Raw genomic sequence first — 22,002 nt, forward strand, 5'->3', positions numbered from 1 at the left:
ACAGGTGTAATATGTGGTTAACTGGGTTTCTGTAGACTTCCTGTCTGACAGCTGGGTCTTTTCTGGCTCAGACTTTTTCCGGTCCAACATCCGTGTCACCGTGATCACAATGATCCCTATTTTGTTTGATGTAAACATTAACCACGGCTCTTGACCTCTATCTATATGATTTATCCTGTAGTAGTACTGCTGACACTTAACTGACTACTAATTGCATGAAATATATTTGCAGCATTTGGTAGACACTGGTTATACAGTACAACTGAGCAGTTGAGAGTTAAGGGCCTTGTTCAGGAGCCCAGCAGTTGGCAGATTGGTAGACCTGGGATACAAACCCACAATTTTCTGATCAGCGGCCCAGCACCATAAACGGTAAGCTTCCACATCCTCCCTAAATGAGCAGGTGTATAATAAAGGTGTAATATATAATATATTAAAGGGCTGCTGTATACACCATTAGTGAACAGGTAACATTAAGAGCTAGAAAAAGCCAGAATTACTATCTATCCAATAAACTCGTATGGTTTTGTTTTCTTATGGTGTCGACTAAACCTATTCAACAGGCCCCTTTGTTAAGGTATCATTATTAGTAAATGTACACCGAGACACAATAAGCCAGCATAAATCATTTATGTTTCTATAACAGATAAAAACAAAGCCGTGTCACGTCTCCTGAAATCTGAGTTGGATGCGAAATGATCAGAAAGTCAACGAACATCATAAGAAACTAAGCTTAGTTCTGTTCCTCGTGTATTAAATTACAAAGAAACGAAGGCCGAGGCGGCAAAGAAAGATTTAATAAATAATAAAACTGATTTATGCAGTTTTGTAGCTGTACATAATACAGATCAAACATGGGTTTGTCCAATACTGGAGGATTGATTTATACTTCTGCATTTGTGGATTTTTGATCACGTGTAAAACGCTCGCACGTGGACGTGAACCTGTCCTTTAGAGAAAAAGAAAAGGAAAAACTATTTAAAAGAGAGAGAGAGAGAGAGAGAAAGAGGAGCAGCAGCAAAGTTGAAAATGAGGAGATAACACTGAGGATCACTGCTTTCTACATAAATTCCACATAATTGTGTATATAAGTGATTCAGGTTGGGAACCGTTTGCGATTTTCTCCACAAAAAAGCGAAAACGGTGAACGGTAAATAAGCTCGTCCTTTTGAAGAACTGCATAAGAGTCAGTCGGTCGGTTCGTGCAGAAGCATCAACCACACAGCTGTAGAAGCGACCCAGCTGATATACAGCATGATTTTTTTTGGCAAATCTAAGGCACGTGACGAGGAGCGAGACGTAGGAACAGGCGGAAGAGAAGAGGATCGATTCGTCAGCTTTTCGCCTGTTTCCTTTTCTGCACCAGTTCAGCGAGCAGCTTGTACCGGTTCATACACTCCTCCTGTGGACAAACGCAGAGATCGCAATTATAGTCTCTCACACACAGTCAGTTTGTGGAGTGTTGGTATGGCAAAATAATGACCACTAAATAATTAAGTCACACGTAACATGGCACTGAAACTGAAGAGATCTTGAACAAAATTTTAATAATTATCTCCTACCAAATACACTGGAACACGCATTCGTGTGTAACAGCTCACCTTGCTTTTTCCAGGCACCACTTTGGCGATCCTATCCCAGCGTTCTACGGTGCCCCGTGGGTATTGCTGCAGCGCCAGTTCCAACAGTCTCTGCTGGCTTTGGGTCCAGACTTCATCAGCAGCGCTTAGCTTTTCTTTCGGCTGCTTTTTCTCCTCGTCACTGTCCTCATCCATGGCCGTCGGGTCAAAGTCCCTCTGTCTGCGCCCTTTCGCTTTATCCTTTTCCTCCCCGGCATCACCTGTCCCTGTTGTGGATTTTTTGACTCGTCTCCTCAGTGTTTTGCTGTCCGTGTCCTCCAGTGCGTCAGGCTCCGGTGGCTCTTCGGGAAGCCTGATCTCATCTCGCTGGGTCATGAGGCTATCTGGAACTGCACTTTTTCCTACCACGGCACTACATTTTAGCTCTGAGAGCTTCACCAAACCTGAGGTGGGGGAAATAAATAAATAAATAAACAAACAAACAAATAGCTATTTTTATGAGGTCCTTTATGTATTAGTTTTTAAGAGCAAAACATTACTTAATGAATACTGACCGGATGTGTTGGTGACACTGTCTTTGACTTGTTTTACTTTTGTAGTCACCTAAAACAAAATAAACTATTTTTTATAAAGTGCAAGAACGTATTAATGTACATCAGCATAAAGTCACGCACTGCTCCGACACCCACATCAGTGACCGATCTGCCCAGCTCATGAGCGATCTTCTCCCACCGCCCCGGGGTTCCTCCAGGAAACTTCGCCATGCAGCGAGTCAGCAGACTGAGGTCCTCGTCTGCCCACCCTGGACTCTGAAATGATCGTGTGACTTCGGTTTAAAAACTTTTGTGCCGCCAAGAATAGCCATCTAGAGTTCCAATAATATTTAACAAGTTAAAGACTAACTTTCTTTTTTTGTGTTTTTCGATCTTCCAGCCAGTCGTCCATTTGATCTTCAATGTCCTCGATGGAGGCTCCCTGGTCGTATGCAGGCGTGTACGCCGTCTCAATGGGCTCATAAACCGGAAACTCCATTTTGGGTTTCTTCACCTTCGGCCGCTTCTCTCCTGCAGGTCAACAAAAGTGATTACACTTTGTATACACTACAAAATAATTTCTGCTATATTTCCACTGCACAAATGACCCAAACGTGTCCAAATTGTAAGCATTTGTTCACGCTGTGTGAGCCGAGGCAGTTCACCACCTGTTCTTTATGCTTATGCATATCAGAATATTAGCAGAAATACATCTACACAATTGTGCTGTAATGGTTTTACTTTGCTGCATTTCTTGCTCAGCTTGTGCCTCCGCTTGCTCTTTTTCTTTCAATTTCATTTCTTTGTGCTCTTTGTAGTACTGCTTCACGTCCTGAGACCAGAAAGATCAGTGCAACATCGTCAAACATGGGCCGTGGTACACGATTAGTAATTTATTAAGTAATGGCACCCATGCTTGTGGTAGGCACCGACCTGTATGACATGAGGAAGAGACTTCAGTGAGTAGTAAAGCCAGATGCTCAGCTTGAGCGGCAGAATATCATGCCAGTGAGGTTTTTCTGATCTAACGAGGAAATAAAATTAAAGAACAAATGTTGGAACGTGTTCAAAGCAAGTCAAATTAAAGGATTATGTAAGATCAATTTAGAAAAAGAAGAGGAGGAGTGTCAGCAGGATTAGGAACCGCTTTTTAAAAACCAGCCGTGGTGGCTGTACTAGAATTAGGCTTCTCAAATTACAATTACTGATGTATGAGAACATTTCCTTTGATGCACCAATCCACCAAAGTAGCTCACTTCTCATTTTTCTCTTGCCCTGTGGTCTTCGGCTCCTCAGCTAACTTGCTGCTCTGCTTTTTCTTCTTCTCTCTTTTCTTCTTGCTAAGGAGATCGTCCTGAGTAAAACAGACAGACGTATCGTGTCACGTGTTATCAGTGACCGGTCCGGCCTTCCTGACGCTACACTTTTCTCAAAAGTTGAAAATAGTGCCACCTATTAACATAATGCAATATTCACCAACTGCTTCTCCAAATAAATGGACCAGATCACTGCATAATGGCCCACAGTGAGGATGAGAAAGAGAAGGAAACCCAGCTCTCCGTTGCTCATCTTCCTGACACGGCGGTAATAGAACACGGGCTGTCTCCAGTCAGGAAGCCCATTAACCAGGATGTCATCATACCTGCGTGACAGATGATGATGGAAACGTTCACTGTGAAGTGTTTAACCATACAGATGTGTATATAAAAAATATTAAATAAATAAAAGAAAGCCCTGACCGCAAACCACAGCTCATATCCTAACATTAACTGTTGGGTTTTGCCATAAAATCACGTTAATTGAATTAGAATCTGACATGTAACCGCTGCTCTTCACAAACATCACTGAAAGCATCTTATGTACGAGTAGAAAAATAGGAAGCAATAAAAAAAATAATGATAATTGAATATCCTCCTACCTTTTTCTCCTTTCCTCATCCTTAAGAACTTCATAGATGGCCACAAGCTGGAAGAAGACACAAATTCTCCAACAGATGCCAAAACCATAACCGAGAACTCACAGACGGATTTCTTTGTGCGCTCGTCTTACCTGGCGGAACTGGGTTTCAGCGTTCTCATCTTTGTTTTTATCAGGATGAAGGACGAGGGAAAGCCTCCTGTATGCCTTTTTGATATCAGACGACGGCGCATCCTGTAAAGGAACATCGATTTACTAAATACAGAACAACTGCACAGACAGGAGTCATATAATATCAGTAACTTTTCTAACAACACTCCTTAGTATCTTGACTCTGTTTAAACTAAGTCAAGTGAAGTACCATGATATTCCCATGATCATTATTTATTTCATTGAGGCCTGTTTAATGTCACAATATTCTGAATATATATACATAATACAACTAACTTAAATGTTCAGATTTCTAACACACAATATAATGTTATTGAAATGACTACATTAGGAAAATTAGCACATTAGCATCTTTAGCATAAATAAATATGAGTGTCTCACTGAAATAAAGAGATGATTAGCTTTGTGTTTGCATGACTCATCCCATTTCCAAACACATTCAAAGTTAGATTTAATGCAGCCGAAATTGTACTATGCTGTGGATATTTGGACGCTGGAAGCGTTAAAATAAAAGCAAATTAATAAATTAAATCAAAGATCAGACATTTGTTTTGGTTTGCGCTGCTAGGCCTAAAGCCTCGGCGTTTCCTTCAGACTTCTGCCGCTACACATGCGCTGTACCGCTACACACCGCTAATGCGTTATTCTTAAGAACTAAACAATCTTAGCTAAAAAACAAACAAACACGAGACCTAAGTAAAGGCTATGTGAATGTTTATTTTAGGTAAATGTGTTTGTTAATCCAGGTTGACCTGTTTTATATGTCAGAGTCTTGATTTACAAGCGAAATAAACAGTAATACTGAAAACAGAAGCAAACCGGGTGCTAAAGGCTTCTGTTACAAGTTACAATTAAACACTAAGATGATTATTTAGCTAAGTAACAAAGGCGCTTTACCTGGTTCACGGACAAGAACTCGTAAAATGTTTGTGGGATTTCTTCTACCAGGTCGAACAGCTCTAAATCCGCGTCCCAGGCGGCACTTGGCTCGGTGTGTATGAATAAAAGGCCGGTGGTCAACAACACATATCTCAGGACGTCCGTGAAAGCCATTGTGAACGCTCTAAAAACGTGTTAACGTTAATATCGGTGATCCATTCCTGACAGTCGGTATCTATTCACAGCTTGGCATGGCTGCCCTTGTAGCTGAATAAAACGTGGCCACTTCGGCGACGTGGAAAAGCTCCTCGGCAGTAAGTTTCACACGCAGCCGCCACAAGAGCGACCAATCAGGGCTGAGTTGCTCGGACACGTCGCTGAATGAGAGAACGTTCAATTTTTTCGGGAGGAAAAAAGGCCGCATCCTAAATATCTGTCTTCCCCCCTATATACGTGTCCTACATCTGAAGGGAAACGATATACACAATTGACTTGACTGCTGATGCATTACGACGGGATTTGAGATAAGCCCAAGAATTCCAGGGATCTTATCCCAAAGCTCTTAGCCACTCACAAGAAGGATCCCTTGGGACGTGAAGGACTTCTGTTTTAAGAAAGTAAAAAGAAAACACACTGGTAGTTCATTCATTCATTCATTCATTCATTCATTCATTCATTCATGCATTCATTAATTCCTTCATTCGTGCATTCAGTTATTCATCCATCCATCCATCCATCCATTCATTCATTCATTCATTCATTCATTCATGTATTTATTCAGTTATCCATTAATTCCTTTATTCGTGCATGTATTCATTCATGCATTCGTTTGTGCATTCATTTATTCATCTATCTATCCATCCATCCATTCATTCATGTATTCATTCAGTTATTCATTAATTCCTTTATTCGTGCATGTATTCATTCATGCATTCGTTTGTGCATTCATCTATCCATCTATCCATCCATCCATCCATCCATCCATCCATTCATTCATTCATGCATTCGTTCTTTCAGTTATTCATTCATTCATTCGCGTTTGTTTGTGTGTGAAAAAAGAACTGATTCTTTCATTATACTGAACGCAGAAAGCAAATATCATTAAGTCGGATCTTTAATTGATTATGTCGGCTTGCTAGAGAATACATTTGAACATGGGGATCTCTCTGTTTTTACTCATGGGAATTAGGGAAAAATATGTATTTGCAAAATAGGTATTAGATCTTGTGGAAAAAAACAGGTCTTTAAAAGGACACAGTTGTCATGGAAACTTAAACCAATCAGTTTTCCCATGTGTTCATACGTTAATCATGAACACATGGCATTACACCAGATGAGTTCATCAGTATCCTAAACCACATTGTGCTTATCTTTCTAAGCTTTATTTTAACACCTTGCTTTTCCAATGTGCCGTCATTCCCTTTTCATAAACCTAAATGTATTTTACAGATCGATATTAATTCTAATGAATATCAAATATTACCTTTAGGAAACTTTTGTGCTCCACTACTTTCACAAGTTTAGAAAAAGTTTAGAACACCGACTTTCTTTCTTTCTTTCTTTCTTTCTTTCTTTCTTTCTTTCTTTCTTTGCTTATTTTACTAAACTCCTGTTAGAATATAAGACTTAAAATAAATCGCCAGTTTGAAATAAATTCGTAAAAGAAATGTTAGATTTTGAGATAAAATGACATGCAAATACATCATGAAAGTAATAGTTATAATAATAATAATAGTTATCACTTTATTATTAAACTCTTAGAGAAAGCAAGTTTGTGCATTTTAAATGAATTAATAATATTGAGAATACAAGGGCAAAATATACTGTAAAGGAAGAACATCACAACCACCACCATTAATACTACTACTACTACTACTACTACTACTACTACTACTACTAATAATAATAATAATAATAATAATAATAATAATAATAATAATAATAATGTTGTTGTTGTCGTTGTTGTTGTTGTCATTGTTGTTATTATTATTATTATTGTTATTGTTGTTATTATTATGATGATGAATATTATTATTATCATTATTGTTGTTGTTGTTGTTGTTGTTGTTGTTGTTGCTGTTGCAAGAAAGAAAATAAGTTACAGACTTGTTAGAAAAGGTTAAAATATTTATGTCTATGATTTCTTCTTTGTTTTATTAGAGAGAAGACCAGATATCTTATTAAATGCCACTGTCTAAGGGAAGTCCTGGCACTCAGTAACAACAAGGACAACACTAGAATTTACAGCCGCTGGTGAAAAAATCATATTTGGTTACCGATAAGGAGCATAAATCTGTTTCTATATACTACATTATATTGTCTCATGTGAGTGATGGTCATGAGCCCTACAAAATCAGCTGCACAACTCGTGACCTCCATCTATCACTTCAGGCACAAATCAATTGATCAATAGATTAACCAATCAATCAATAGCAAAAAAGAGATAAACACAGAGCCTAAAAGACACCAAACTAACGGATTAAAATGTGCATGTACTTGCATTAGACTTGATTAGAATGGTTGTGATTTTATTTCAATAATTTCTCACGCGTGTTATTTCTACAATATTTCTAGATGGTATCGCTGCAGAATACCGCGATGTTTATTATTGGGGGGAAAATGACATGAAATATAGAAAATACGCTTTTAAATTGATTTTTAATTGATTTTTTTTATATCTGGTATCATTTCTATCTTAAAAGCTCTGTTTTCACACTGTTGTGAATTTATTTGCAATTTAGACACTCAAATTAAGACGAATTATTTCTCACTTCAATTAAGACCTTATCGAAACGCCAATAAAAGTTTTGTTTTGTTTTTTTGCGTCTCCTGAATTTTTAGGCTGTATATTTAATTCAGTAGCTTATAGAACAGAATGTAGGCACAAATGCGGAGAGTTTGTCCAGATTGGTTATAATAATATTCACGGTATTATGATATAATCTTAGTTTTTGGTGGAATCGTTGTGTTGCATCCGTGAGTGTGAATGTAGGGAAAGTCTTTTGGTTTCTGTCTTTGGGTGATGTGATCATCATAACTGAGAAGTGTGGAAATTTCCACACTGGTTAGATTATTCACATCATCACGACAGCTCATGATTAAGTAAACACGGAAAAATCAACAACGGCGACACAAGTACGCACTTTCCTTTAGTGCGCCTTCTTTCTTTGTTCGCACCTCTAGCGTCTCAATGTTCGATGTTGCCAGATTGATTAAATACCTTACATTTAATATCTTAAGCATTTCCCCCCAAACGCTTAAAACCCTTAGAAAAGTTTATTTAATTTATCTGCACACTGACCAAGAGAGGAAAAAACAAAATGAAAAAAAAACAAACATAATAAATTATATACATTAGCCTATAATTTGAAATGAATATGACATGCTTAATGCAATCAGGAAAATAGACAATAATGTTTATGCAATGTTATTTTGGATCGCTGTATTTTTTTTTTTATTAGGCACTTATTTATTTATATATTAATCACGAGGCAATGAAAAGCAGTCGGAATGGAAACACGAGATATCTGGCAACACGTGCGACGTCAGAGTGGTTCATGAGTTGCTGCCGTGTTCTCTGGCGTCCACACTGCAGTCTCTGCCCTGTCGCAGGGACCCGAATCCGATTGTACTTTCAGTTGAAAACCTCCATATTGCACTGAAGCAGAATGATCCGAGACTCTTCCTTCCTTTTATGTTAGGAAATAAGTCTGATCAGGTCTGATCTGCACTTCAGAGAGACAAAAACCTCGTATATCTGTGCAGTTTTATCTTTAATGCACAATAAATTCTGCAGCTCACAGGTTTTCCATGAAGAATCAGTTTCTTCTTAATTCATTTCTGTAGACTTTGATTTAGTACCAAACTAATTTCCTAAATGTTCCTTATTCCTACTGAATTTTAATTATTATTCTAAATTGACAGATAAAACTTCAGTTCGAATTATAAGTGGCGCTGAAAATCTCTCTCTCTCTCTCTCTCTCTCTCTCTCTCTCTCTCTCTCTCTCTCTCTCTCTCTCTCTCGACAACATTCTATCTATCTATCTATCTATCTATCTATCTATCTATCTATCTATCTATCTATCTATCTATCTATCTATCTATCTACTATCTAACTATCTATCCTTATAAATGTATCTTCTGTTTATACTTTGTATGAAAGAGAGATCCTGAATTTTCCCAAAAGTGAATTAAAGTCTAATTAAATGGTATCCAAAGCGAATATATTATTAACATGTAGTATTTTATTTTAATTTTTTAAGGCATCATGCTATAAGCATGGACATTATTCTGCAAGGTTTTTTTGGTTTAGTGGATACAAACGACGTAATACTGTAATACTGTGATGCTGGGATTAAAGACGCAGTAAACTTGTAGCTTTATTCTGTGCAATTTAACATCTTTCACTTGAACTCTGTCCCTTCAGTTTCCTTGTGCATGCTACATATGGTGTATTTAAGTATTTCATTTCAATGAATTATTACTAACAATCCCACTAATGTACTTATTATTTTCTGTGTCTGACAGCTTTATCCAAAAACGCATAAAAAAGCCCGAGTCTCCTAAACTACGCCTCTTCCAAATTGTACTTCCATTTGCGCGGTCATGGTGACATATTATTCCAGTGTACTATTCCCACACACTTTGTCTGTGATTGAGGACGAAGCCGAGTGACACATACTATAGTGAAGGGCACGTCGGTCCATTTCTCCTCTAAGTATAAAAGAAGACAATTATCCCTACACACAAGGTTATGCGTTCTGAAAGCGATCCGTCATATCGGGGATAGTTACCGAGATAATAGTTAAATATTGTACATAATATTTGCGGTGTCAAAAAAAAGAGACTTCAATTAGTCAAGATGTTGATATGTTCTTGTTTTAGTATGTGCACTTTTCAGAAAAGATACCCAGAGACTTCTGTTGTGTTCCTGAAACTTAATGCGTAAAAACGGCAAAGCAAGTTTCTGGAGGTTCTGGAGAACATTTGAGGCGAAAATAATGACTGACTGACTGAATGAATGAATGAATGAATAAACAAACAAACAAATAAATAGATAAATAAATAAATAAAATATTCAGAACAAAACATATTTACACAGTTCATTAAAAGTTGTTTGATTTTAGTCATTTTTATTATGATTAGTTTGGTGCTTATTTATTTCAAGTCCATCGGATGCGACTTCAACACTCAAATCTAATGGATCCTTTAAAACCTTTTAGATCTCACTAAAAAAAATCAGTGGGCACCAGAGTTTTTAGAGTTCTGCAAAAACCTCCCAGCAGCCCCCCCCCCCACTTTTTATGTATAGTCTTATAGTCTTGTATAGTATAGGTATGTAGCCTATTTGAGAACTTTAAACCTTCACTGCAAACCTTCTTTCAACCAGATCCCTAGATTGTAGATTGTGACTTGTCAGGTTTCTTGCCCCCCCCCCCCTAAACTGCTCCTTTAATCTCAAAACTTGGACATAGTGCAATTAAATTAAAAATAAATAAATAAATAAAAGCAGGATACATATAGTTTTACAATAACGCATTGCACATACCAAAGATATGCACTTGTGGCTATTATATACCACACTATAGCATTGAGATCCCGAGTTCCTAAAAGTGGGGTAACTGTACTTGTCCCCTTGACCATTTTTAGGTGTTTATCTTATATACAGCTGTCGTATTTTTTTAAAAATACATTTGTCTAATCTAAAGGCTACTTAGGGTACAAAAATGATTCAATGTTTTTTTTCTTTTAAAAAAATCATCTTAGATTAAGATTGCATTTATATTACAATGTTAAAGAGACACAGTAAAGGTAATAAAGATAGAAAATAAAATATATTTGCATATCCTTGATGCATGGTACTACACGAGTAACAAGGAGAGCTACAAATTAATAACCTTTTTTTGTACACCATGTGGCTTCAGTATCCTTATTGGAAATGGTGTGTTTTTTTTTTTTATTTGTTTGTTTTTGTAAAATTATAAAGCTGTTGTTTTTGATCCATGTATATTTGTGTGTGTGTGTGTGTGTGTGTGTGTGTGTGTGTGTGTGTGTGTGTGTGTGTGTGTGTGTGTGTGTGTGTGTATTTATATTACAGTATATTGTCGGCAGTCTGACACAAAGAGTGTATACCGCTGGGTGGATAAATGGGGGTCTATTGATAATACCCCCCACCCCTTTCTAATTCCCAGACCGCCCGTAAGGAATGAGACCACGTGACGGCGTGCGGGGCGGTCGAACTAAAGCCATTTTGGGGACGGTGGTGTCAGTTTCCGAAGCAGCACCTTCCTTAACCAGCGCGGAACGGGAACAGAATAGCGATCTTTACCGGGATTTTACCATCAACCTTTTTTTGTTATTCTTATTCTTCTCAGATCTCTGGATTTTTCACGGCTCGTCGATCGGATCGTTTCTTTGCGCGTCGGTTTGCGGTGTCATTTTTTTTTTTGTCTGCGTGTGAAAAGGCGTTCTCTCGCCCAGGCTGCGATGAGCGCGGCGGCTCTGCTACGTTAGAACCGCTGCAACTGACAGCCAGTGTGTGTGCACTTCACTCCAAGATGGCCGCTTGGTGCTTAACGCTGCTTTTTTGCTGATCCGCTCTCAAGTTTCGTCGTTTGATTTAAGAAAAAAACCTGGTGAGCGAGCGACTCTCGCCAAGCACATAAGGTACGTGTTGTGCGGGTGATCGCGCGTGAATACGGACTTTATACCGCGTTCTAAAGCTGTGTATGCTTTCTGTTGCACACCGTCACAATGTTGCGTCCTGTCCTTAGATCTCTCAAAGCCTGCGTGCACAAAAAAACAGTCGTAGGTGATTGTTGCTTAAAACTGAAGTGAGTGTTCCTATAATATTTGTTGCTGTTCACGCGCTTTGTGCGTCTTGCATCGACTTTGTAAGTTAAAAACAAGACACAAGAGCCATGAGTCACGCACCCGCAACTATCATTTCTATCATTTGTTCTGGCAAAAATATGAAACAACTCTTGTTTCGGCTTATTATACATCCGTGTGGTTTAGACTGTGTAGATTTTCAACAAATCGACATCACCACGTTCTGCTATAACAATCCCATGTTATCAACTTAAACGCACGAGGTGGTCCTTCTATTCTACACTTCTTCTTCTTCTTCTTCTTCTTCTTCTTCTTCTTCTTCTTCTTCTTCTTCTCACTGGTTTTCTCCTTAGGATGAACTGAAGATGCGGCCTGCGACTTATTATAGGTATAATACAAAATTATTGTATTTGGTTTAGTTCCTAAATGTTTTAGATCTGCTTGGAACAACAACCTGAGAAAAGCATTGTTCAGATTCTCACAAGTTCATTTAGAGATATCAACAAAATGGAACAAAGGCAAACTTGATTGTAAACAAGTTATTCAACACACAAGGGATACAAAAACAAACAAACAAAAAATAAAAAAATTAATTCTAATCAAGTAGAATTAGTCTAGAAATAACTCCTCTGTCTGAGAGCTGTCCATAATTTGGGACCTTGTCCCAGGTGAAAGTGAAGTCATCTAATCAGTTGATTAATTATTAGATCTACTTAGTACATAACTGACATCTCAATGCCACAGTATCAAATCTCAGGTGTTGCTACCCTTTATTATCCTTCACTTCCCTTAAAAACACGATAAGTACAATGATAATCATGGATCTGTAACCTTTAATATGGTGGATGTAATATGGAATCTGTCACAATCCTCATCTCTGTCTTCTTGCTTGCAAAAGGTTTTTCACTTTGGGTTTGGTTATAAATTCATAGTACCAGCTGACAGAATGAATGACAAGCAATTAGCATCAGATGTGAAGATGAGCATAATAAGGCCATGAGGTCAGAGAAAGTCATTGGGTTAGATGGGGATTAGTCTGTGATTTCAGTTTTGAGACTGTAAAGTGGGTAAAAAGTACAAGACATTCTGATGTTAGGACTTGGATCATTTTTTATTTTTTTATTTTTTATTTTTTAATATATAAGACAATAAAAGACAGTGGTGACAAAATGACTTTTTAAAGCTTATAGTCCTGACAAGATCTCATTATTATTTGTAATGAATATTCAGCATTGAATTGTGCTTGTTTATATATTTCCATTATCGGCTTTGTCTTTCCTGATGAAGAATCTAACGGGACTCGAGGTTCAGGGTTCAGGTTAAATTAACGGCACATGATTTTTTTTTTTAAAGACATAATGAATAGGATGTACAGATCCGGGTTGTGGTATTATTTCTGGCGCGTGCAGACCCTGGTGTGTATGTGTGTGTATATGTATATTTGTGTGTGTGTGTGTGTGTGTGTGTGTGTGTGTGTGTGTGTGTGTGTGTGTGTGTGTGTGTGTGTGTGTGTGTAAGACGGCATGATCGCGGTGCAAGCTCTCGGGCTTCCCCCTTTCGACTAGGAAACGATAAGGAAGGCGGGGTGCTTATTTACGCGCGCTGCCTTTTTAAACCCTTGCTACAACTGTTCGAGTGTATCTCGGATGTCTGGAGAGACACGGATCGAGGGCGGAAAAAGACCGACACGCGTTTATATCGGAATATAGAAGCTAAACAATGGCGCTCGTGCCGAGACCGTGTGGCAAAATGGCAGCCGAGGAAGCGCCATCCAGTCTGAAACATATGCTGCATCAGAGGGGAGCAGTGAAGCATGGTGTAGTTCACCGCGCCTTATTAATGGTCATGCACCATAAGCTGATGGACCGAGGAGTCCGCGCTTCTTTCTACCCACTGGCAAGGTGCCAACTCAACTATAGGCTATGCGGTTGTCATAGCAACAGCGAGTCTCGGTAACCACGTAGTCTTCCTCATCCATGGAGAAATCACGAAGCTCCGTTTCTCTCCTGACCTACAGCCTTTAGCTGGTCTTAATGTCGGACCATATTATAGCTATGTCGGATTTGTGGTTAATGACGCGGCCCCCAAGCCGGTGTCACATCCAAACCATCCAAATTTAATTTCAACAAATGATTTTCGCGGTGAGTCGACATAGTGACACACATGCCTGATCCCTGATACCGACTTTTCACCACAGTACAGTTCGAGCTGTCCATTAGGGTGTTCTCCATGCTAACAAGCAAACAGACCGCTTATCTTCAGGCTGTCTGGAAGATATATACACAATAAACAAAACATGCAGGGTCATGCTGTTATGGGAAAACAATCAACAATAGGGTGGTGTGGTGTGGTGTAGTGTGGTACCCTGAGACGCGAAGTCTTTTATTCCTCTAGACCATACACAGTCATTTACCAACGATTACACTTATTTCTTTTAGTTATAAAAGGTCGTTTCTTTACTACCCTTTCTTTTTGTTGCACGTGAAGTTTATGACACAAAACTTAGTTTGTCTAAAGCGTAAACTCCTTATTTATTAAAATCCCTAGTTATTTCACTTGTAAATAACGTTAATCAACATCTCACAACACAAGATTCACTGTATAAACAACTTCATCTTTTTCACGCTTAAGTAACAGCACAGGGTGTTTTTTTATTATTATTTATTATTAGGTCCAAACGCGGATTACAATTTAATACTCTGTTGAAGGCTATGATATGAAGCCAGAACTTTTACTCCCTCTGAATAATCAGAATCGAATTATATAACACTAACTGTATAGAGCTTTTTTTTTTTTTTTAAAAAAAATCACACTTTTTCTGACCATACATTTATGTAATTATGGTAAAATGGCAAATATAAGCAATCAGTATGTATATGAAACTTGTATCCAGGGACTGCAAAAAAAAAAAAAATCTAATATATAAGTAAAGTGCAGTCCTAAAGAGACAGAATACAGGTCGCAGCAAAAAGGTATGATTCTGGTTTTTATCCCCTTTAGAAAGAAATGCAGAATTTGGTACAGGATATTCGCAAGCTGTCTTTTTTTTTCAGCATCTCAAGTTCATTCTTGACCTACATTGTTTTGCAGAAACGTGTTCATCCTGTACTCACTGTACTTCCTAGTAATGTAAAGCTTTGATTTATTTATTTAATTATATAAGATCCCATATTCACACACTGGCCAAATAGTCTATCTATCTATCTATCTATCTATCTATCTATCTATCTATCTATCTATCTATCTATCTATCTATCTATCTATCTATCTATTTATTTATTTGATAAAACACATTTACATGTTTTTATATTAACATTAGACAATAAATTCACACTTAGACACCCTAAAAACCTCCAGGATCAAATATATTTATCTCTCATCGTTTGGCCACATGGCCTGCTCCAACCGGTTCAACCACAAAACGCCTTATATATACATAATTCTTCCAAACGAATAGGATATTAGTGCCAGAAAACAAAAAGAACCTCCACTACATGCTGTATAAAACTACTTCTACTGCATCTTAATTAGCAATACGTCTCCAAGCGAAGTTTATTTTTAATGCCCTAAAAATACGCGCGAAAGTTAGTGCGCTTTTTATTTATTTCCAGCGCAGAGATTAGGTACTTGGGCAGAAATAAAATGACAATTAAACTATATATCTGTAATAGGTAACTGATGAATGATTATTTCAGTTTCAACTATACAGCTTTTAGACGAAATCATGCATTTATGAAGGAAGATATATTATAAAAAATATATATTTGGTTCAGGAATAAAACCGTAATAGTGTCGCCATACGTGGTGTGTATATACGTACTGCTCAGTAGCCTTTCACTTTCACTTTATCTTTACTCTTTTTCTTTTTGATTTGCTCTTGAACCAATGCACCATCCGAGCACCATCACACTTTTTCCTGGCTAATAGTTTGACATCTTCTGCATATGAAAAAATAGACTTAGCTAAGCTTCCTAGGCCTCTCATCCATCTTGGGTCACGGTCAATGACAGTGAGATTCTAAAGTAAAGCCTAATTTTGGAGTAGATTATTCATTTTAAAAATACAGATTAAGGAATAGGTTTGGGAATAAAACTAATAAACTTTTTAGGATGTTTGTTAGTTGTGTTAAGTTCTGTTATTTTGGCGTGGGTTAATATGAAACCACAGCTTGCGAGAATCTCAAAAGAATAATAAAAATAAATGTTGAAGTTGCGAAGTTCCATACATATTTATTTATTTAAACGTGCCACTTTATTTCACGTGTCTCGTGTGTTGGTCGGACAGGTGCGCGAGCCTCATGACGATGCACCGAACCACGCGGATAAAGATCACGGAGCTGAACCCGCATCTGATGTGCGTGTTATGCGGCGGCTACTTTATCGACGCGACCACCATCGTTGAATGTCTTCATTCGTGTATGTACATTTACTACAGTGCCAAACACACACACGCGCACACACACACACACACACACACACACACACACACACACACACACACACACACACACACACACACACACACACACACACACACGTGTATACTGATCGCTTTTTCTTAGTTTTCTTCACAGTTCACACACGCGCACACACGCGCACACACACACACACACGCACACACACGCACGCACGCACGCACACACACGTGTACACTGATCGCTTTTTCTTAGTTTTCTTCACAGTTCACACACGCGCGCGCACACACACACACACACACACACACACACACACACACACACACACACACACACACACACACACACACACACACACACACACGTACACTTATCGCTTTTTCTTCCTTTTTCTTCACAGTCTGTAAAATGTGCATTGTGCGGTATTTAGAGACCAGTAAATACTGTCCCATATGTGACGTACAAGTCCACAAAACCAAACCACTGCTCAATATCAGGTACCACTTTTTATTTATTTGATCATTGACCACTTTATATGTAATTTTTATATGTTACAGTATATTACTGACTTTATACTGAGTGTTTTATGCATGCTCAGAGGCTGCACTCTTGGCCTACACACAGTATATGAGACAAAATAGTTGTCATAGTTTAGAAACATTATTTCATCCATCCAATTTCATGAAAAAATGAATTAACTTTGCAGAAGTGTGTTGCAATCAAAAACTTCTCCTTATGCTAATTCACTATGTCATTGACTTGTAGTAACTTCAGCCAGAGTCTAAAACCCTGTTATATCCTAGTATAATAATGTTAAATTATGTGTCTTTAAAAATATATAAGTTACATACTATTAATGTTACAACAAGGATATTAAATACACATTTACATGTAATTTACCTTGCCTGTGAATTCCAGGTCGGATAAGACCCTTCAGGACATTGTTTACAAGCTGGTGCCTGGTCTGTTTAAAAGTAAGTGTTTAATGTTAATTAAAAAAAAAGCTAAAGCTAAAGAGTAATAGCCTAGCACATACATTATAGTTAGTGTATGTTTTCTCAGCAGTGTGTATTATTATATGCATGAAGCCACAGGTTCCTAACCCTGTCCCTGGAGGCTCCGCTGTCTAGTACACTTTAGTGCTTTAAATGCTTTCAAACACATGATCCAACTAATCAGCCCTTCCTTCCTGAGGTAAAATGGGTGTGTGAAACAGGATCAGGTTTATGAACCTGTGCAGTACAAAATGTCACCAATTTAAAGAATTACTTCATATAATTATTTATTATTAATATGTTCCACCACCGAGTTTGTATATTTTTTCTGTGTTCTTATTCGGATGTACTCCTCTAATGTTTGTCCCTCAGATGAAATGAAACGAAGAAGAGATTTTTATGCAGCACATCCATCTGTTGACGGTAAAAAAAAAGTTTAAAAAGAAATCCTATAAAATTCCCTTTTGAGTCAGTGGAAAGTGTGACAGATGTATTGTTTTTTTCATAGCCACAAAAGGATCGAATGAGGATCGGGGAGAAGTATCTGATGAGGACAAGAGAATCATTGCTGACGATGAGCTCATTAGTCTGTCAATCGAGTTCTTTGATCAGAGCAGGTAACTACAGATCAACATCAGTGTGGCTTCTTATTATCTTTGGCAGTGTCAGATCTGCCAGTAACATGTTTAGAGCATTTCTGTGAGGCTTTAGATTAAACATGCAAAAAATGATTTCAATTCACTAACTTAACATATAATGTCTCATTTCCTTAACTGTTATCAGATTTGAAAGTGGAGATGGGGAACATAAAGAGCCCATAAAAGAGGTAACAAGTTCTTAAATTTGCTTTCCATCATACAAAAATAACTGATGGGTTTATGATACTCTTTTCTAATTTACTATTTTTTATGAATTCTATTCAGTCTTTTATAAATGACATAAGGGAACAATGTGAACATTCAACTGAAAAAAGTTTACACACTCATGTGAGTTATTCCATTCAAAATGATCTCATTTCCTCAGATGAATGTAAAGCGATATTTACAATGTCCGGCTGCTATGACGGTGATGCATCTCAGAAAATTTCTCAGAAGTAAAATGGATATTCCGTGTAATTTCCAGGTAAGTACTTTGCAAACTGTTATTTATATACTTTATTCCTTCTTGCTATTGTAATGATTTCCCGAGTCCTCACTTTAACGCAATGCTAACGATACTGTACCAATTACTTAACATGACATATGATGCCTTCGAACAAAATAAAAGTCAATTTAAACATGACAGACTTTTTTGCTCTTTGAGATCGTGGTCATGTACGAAGACGAGCCTCTGAAGGATTATTACACATTAATGGACATTGCCTATATCTACACCTGGAGGCGGGTAAGAGAAAATCTTTACTCTCTTTCTGTGCCTTATGCTCATACTCGCTTTTAGAAAAAAAAAATCCTAAACACAAAATGAGAACAGTTTGAGACTATGGAAGGAAGTTTCAATATTTACTTCTTTGAACAAGTGACTAGATCTGTGCTTGAATTAGACTAGTCATGAATCACTTCAAATTTGAGGCTAGTATAGTAAATCTGGGCCATTATTTTACCACCCAGATGCTTCAAATGAGCAAAAGCTATTAAAAAACGATTTTAAAAATCCGACCAATCTGCTTTTCATTTTTTACAGAACGGTCCGCTGCCTCTGAAGTACAGGGTTCGTCCCGGCTGTAAGAAGCTGAAGCTGAGCAGCGGTCCGATCTGTGAGACTGCAAGTCGAAAACCTGAAACTGAGAGCGACTCAGGAAGTGAAAAGCTCAGTAGCCCAGTCCTTAACGCTCCTACACCATCCACATCCTCCTCTCTCAATCAGAGTCAAAGTGTTCCAGTCAAATCTTCACACTCAAGCTTCTCTCACCTCTCGCCTGTTAACGGAATGTCCAATAAATCTGGCCCCAATGGGCAAGTCTCATTCAGCAACAAAGCCAACAAGGGTTCAGTCAATGGCTCCAACTCTCTGGGGTGACAAAAGGACTAATGGACACGAAAATTCGTCAACGGAGATCTGCAAACTTGGACGCGAAGTTTGTAGGAACTTTAGTGAGCGACAGCGATTACGTTGGATTTCGTAAGAAAAGCTACGACTGCTAACTCAATCCCTTATGAGTTAGCACATGCAACTTTTTACGACTTTTTGCAATCGGGAGCTGTTTTCAGAAGGCAGTTTCATTACCGAACCACGTTTTCCTTTTGTATTATGTATGTTTAAGTACGTATGTTGAGTATGACTTCTTATGTTTTTGTTAAGTACTAAACTTTCATTGTTTGAATAACGATCATGAAGTATATTTTGTGCATGAAGAGCCCAGGATGAACGCCAGGAATCTACTATTGTATAAACTCCAAATCATTCACGTAGGTTAGGGCCTCGATGTGTAGAAAATGAGATTCTTTTCTTTAAACAGGAAGCAGTGTTAAACGATGATTAAAAATGAGTCATGCACCGAATCGATTAATAGAAATCTCTTTAACGATTATTCGAAGCTCCTCATATTTTACTTAAACGTTAAGCTCTAGGTTATGTATATGTATGTACATAACGTGTATACACATACGTATAATGTATACGTATATGCTTATATGTGATCGGGGAAGGAACAATAAGAAACTTTTAGATGTTCTTGGTGAAATTCTAAAAAAATCCCAGTTCATTTGGGACCGTTCATGCTTCCGAAAGCTCAAATGGTTCTGCTGGTGAGACAATTGAAAGAAAACCTACTAGAAAACATTCAGTAACATTGAAGTGTGACCTTTGAACTGTCCCTTTCTGTCCTCTCACATCAACAGACGTTAGAAACGACCAGATTCGATTGATTTCTCATGACTTATTTCGTACGTCCGTGCATTTATATTACCTTTATTTCTTGGCCTAACGGGACATATCAGTCGATGTCTTTTGTGCTCCACGACTGTCTAAATTTCCTTAGTTATTTTTTTTTCTGACATTTTCAGTCCTGTGTATCTTTTTTTTCTGCTGTACAATATAAACCTGTATCTGAATAAACATTTTACGTTTATATTACACAGATGTCAGGTTTTGTTCTGAGCCTCATCAGTGTAGAGAAACACAACAATGTTTAGTTTGTCAGGTTTCCTAAGACTACCAAGCTATTGTCACTGAGGGACTGAGTCATGTGTACAGCTTGTTATTGAAGGGGGAAGAAAAACGACATTACATTCGAGAAGATTTTCGGGGAAATATTGTCGGAAGTTTTATAGCGTGAACAAACACGTACTTCCCCCTTTGTTCTACATTATTATCTGAGCAGTGTGGTGTATTAACAGTCCAGCCGGTGCTTTCCGTCATTTAAGTAGCAGCGAGGCTTCCGTAGAAAACAAACAAAACACGCCCCCCCCTCTTTTTAGACTTTTTGGAAGTTTCCACTTCATCCCCTGTTTATTAATTTGGTTGCGTCCGCAGCGACCCGTAAAAAATAAAATAAAATAAATAAATAAACAAACAAATAAAAATCCGTAGGCGACATTTTAATAAACAACCAGCGTCTCATTTCTGCAGAAAAAAAAAAATCACAAAAGTTTGAAAGCCACGACATTTATTTAAACTCCTATAATAATTTCCTTATTTCGGATTATCGTCTCTTTATAAAGACGAGCAGACAAAGTGTTGAATCTGCGAATATGAACCAAATAATAGGTTATAAATAAAAATCAATTAAAAAAAATCAATTAAAAAAGACAAATTATTTAACGCTAACTGTTTTAAAAGGCATATTATATATATATATATATATATATATATATATATATATATATATATATATAAATATATATAGATATATATATAAACACACACACACACACACACACACACACACACACATATTCTACATATGAAAATGACTTTAGCAAAGGATGAAAGAAATGTAAAATACATGGTTTCTGGATTTGATTTTGAACGAATTAATCTATAATGTCCCTTTTAGTTGTATAAAATGATATAATTCGGCGTTGTGTGATTGAATAAATAAATAAGAAAACACACAAGCAAACAAACAAACAAATAAATTCTGATTAAGTATTCGTGTTCAGATGTAAACATTTTCCAAAAGCTTCATGATTATAGAAGCTCTTTCTCTTTCTTTATAATGCTGTAGGAGAACTCTGCTAAAACTTAGGGGTTTAAAGAATAATAATAATAATCATCATAATAATAACAACAACAACAACAATAATATTAATATTATTAATAATGATATTAACAACAACAGCAATAATAATAACAACTAACTAACTAACTAATTAACTAACTAACTAACTAAATGGATAAATAATGTAAAACTAAGAGAATGGTGTAAACAAAGCCAGATAATAAAGTCTTCTTTAATATAATTATTTTTACAGGCCTTTAATAGATTAAATGCATGTAACTATGAGACCAGTCTCATGTCCCCTGGGCATGTGCTTTAAACAGTGGTTATAGTTTCAGGTGAATATTTAGGAGTAAAGTAGGGAAGGTGGATCATTTAATCCTCCTGTACTTTAGCCAATGAAAATGTTTAGAGCTGTAAGTCTTGACCTAGAGACACTACGGTGTTTTTACAGAAGGCTTTTTATCTGGGTCTTTTTAAAAAACACACATAATCTTGTATTTCTAAACATTCTTTCCCAATA

General features: G+C 37.3%; 2 protein-coding genes across 3 annotated transcripts; one reads left to right on the forward strand and one right to left on the reverse strand.

The window, feature by feature from the left end:
- Positions 1 to 611: 611 nt before the first annotated feature.
- dnajc1 (DnaJ (Hsp40) homolog, subfamily C, member 1) lies at positions 612 to 5,537 on the reverse strand. The gene is made up of 12 exons (XM_027142859.2): positions 5,099 to 5,537; positions 4,163 to 4,264; positions 4,032 to 4,078; positions 3,590 to 3,755; positions 3,370 to 3,467; positions 3,047 to 3,137; positions 2,855 to 2,945; positions 2,484 to 2,644; positions 2,270 to 2,389; positions 2,135 to 2,183; positions 1,602 to 2,023; positions 612 to 1,402 (listed from the first exon to the last, which is right to left on the reverse strand). Exons 1-12 carry the CDS (start codon positions 5,252 to 5,254, stop codon positions 1,334 to 1,336), a joined length of 1,572 nt encoding a protein of 523 aa, XP_026998660.2. The 5' UTR covers positions 5,255 to 5,537; the 3' UTR covers positions 612 to 1,333.
- Positions 5,538 to 11,208: 5,671 nt separating this feature from the next.
- bmi1b (bmi1 polycomb ring finger oncogene 1b) lies at positions 11,209 to 20,392 on the forward strand. Of its 2 annotated transcripts, XM_047806645.1 has the most exons (10): positions 11,209 to 11,746; positions 16,196 to 16,326; positions 16,726 to 16,822; positions 17,244 to 17,299; positions 17,693 to 17,743; positions 17,829 to 17,937; positions 18,104 to 18,146; positions 18,344 to 18,442; positions 18,605 to 18,703; positions 19,001 to 20,392. In XM_047806645.1, the coding sequence occupies exons 2-10, from the start codon at positions 16,209 to 16,211 to the stop codon at positions 19,334 to 19,336; spliced, it is 1,008 nt and encodes a 335-aa protein (XP_047662601.1). In that variant the 5' UTR covers positions 11,209 to 11,746; positions 16,196 to 16,208; the 3' UTR covers positions 19,337 to 20,392. The 2 variants fall into 2 exon arrangements, with proteins under 2 accessions (XP_047662601.1, XP_026998707.1); XM_027142906.2 differs by lacking the exon at positions 11,209 to 11,746 and having other exon boundaries at positions 18,623 to 18,703.
- Positions 20,393 to 22,002: the final 1,610 nt, after the last annotated feature.

This window comes from Tachysurus fulvidraco, chromosome 22, assembly GCF_022655615.1.
Source record: "Tachysurus fulvidraco isolate hzauxx_2018 chromosome 22, HZAU_PFXX_2.0, whole genome shotgun sequence".
Lineage (NCBI taxonomy): Eukaryota > Metazoa > Chordata > Actinopteri > Siluriformes > Bagridae > Tachysurus > Tachysurus fulvidraco.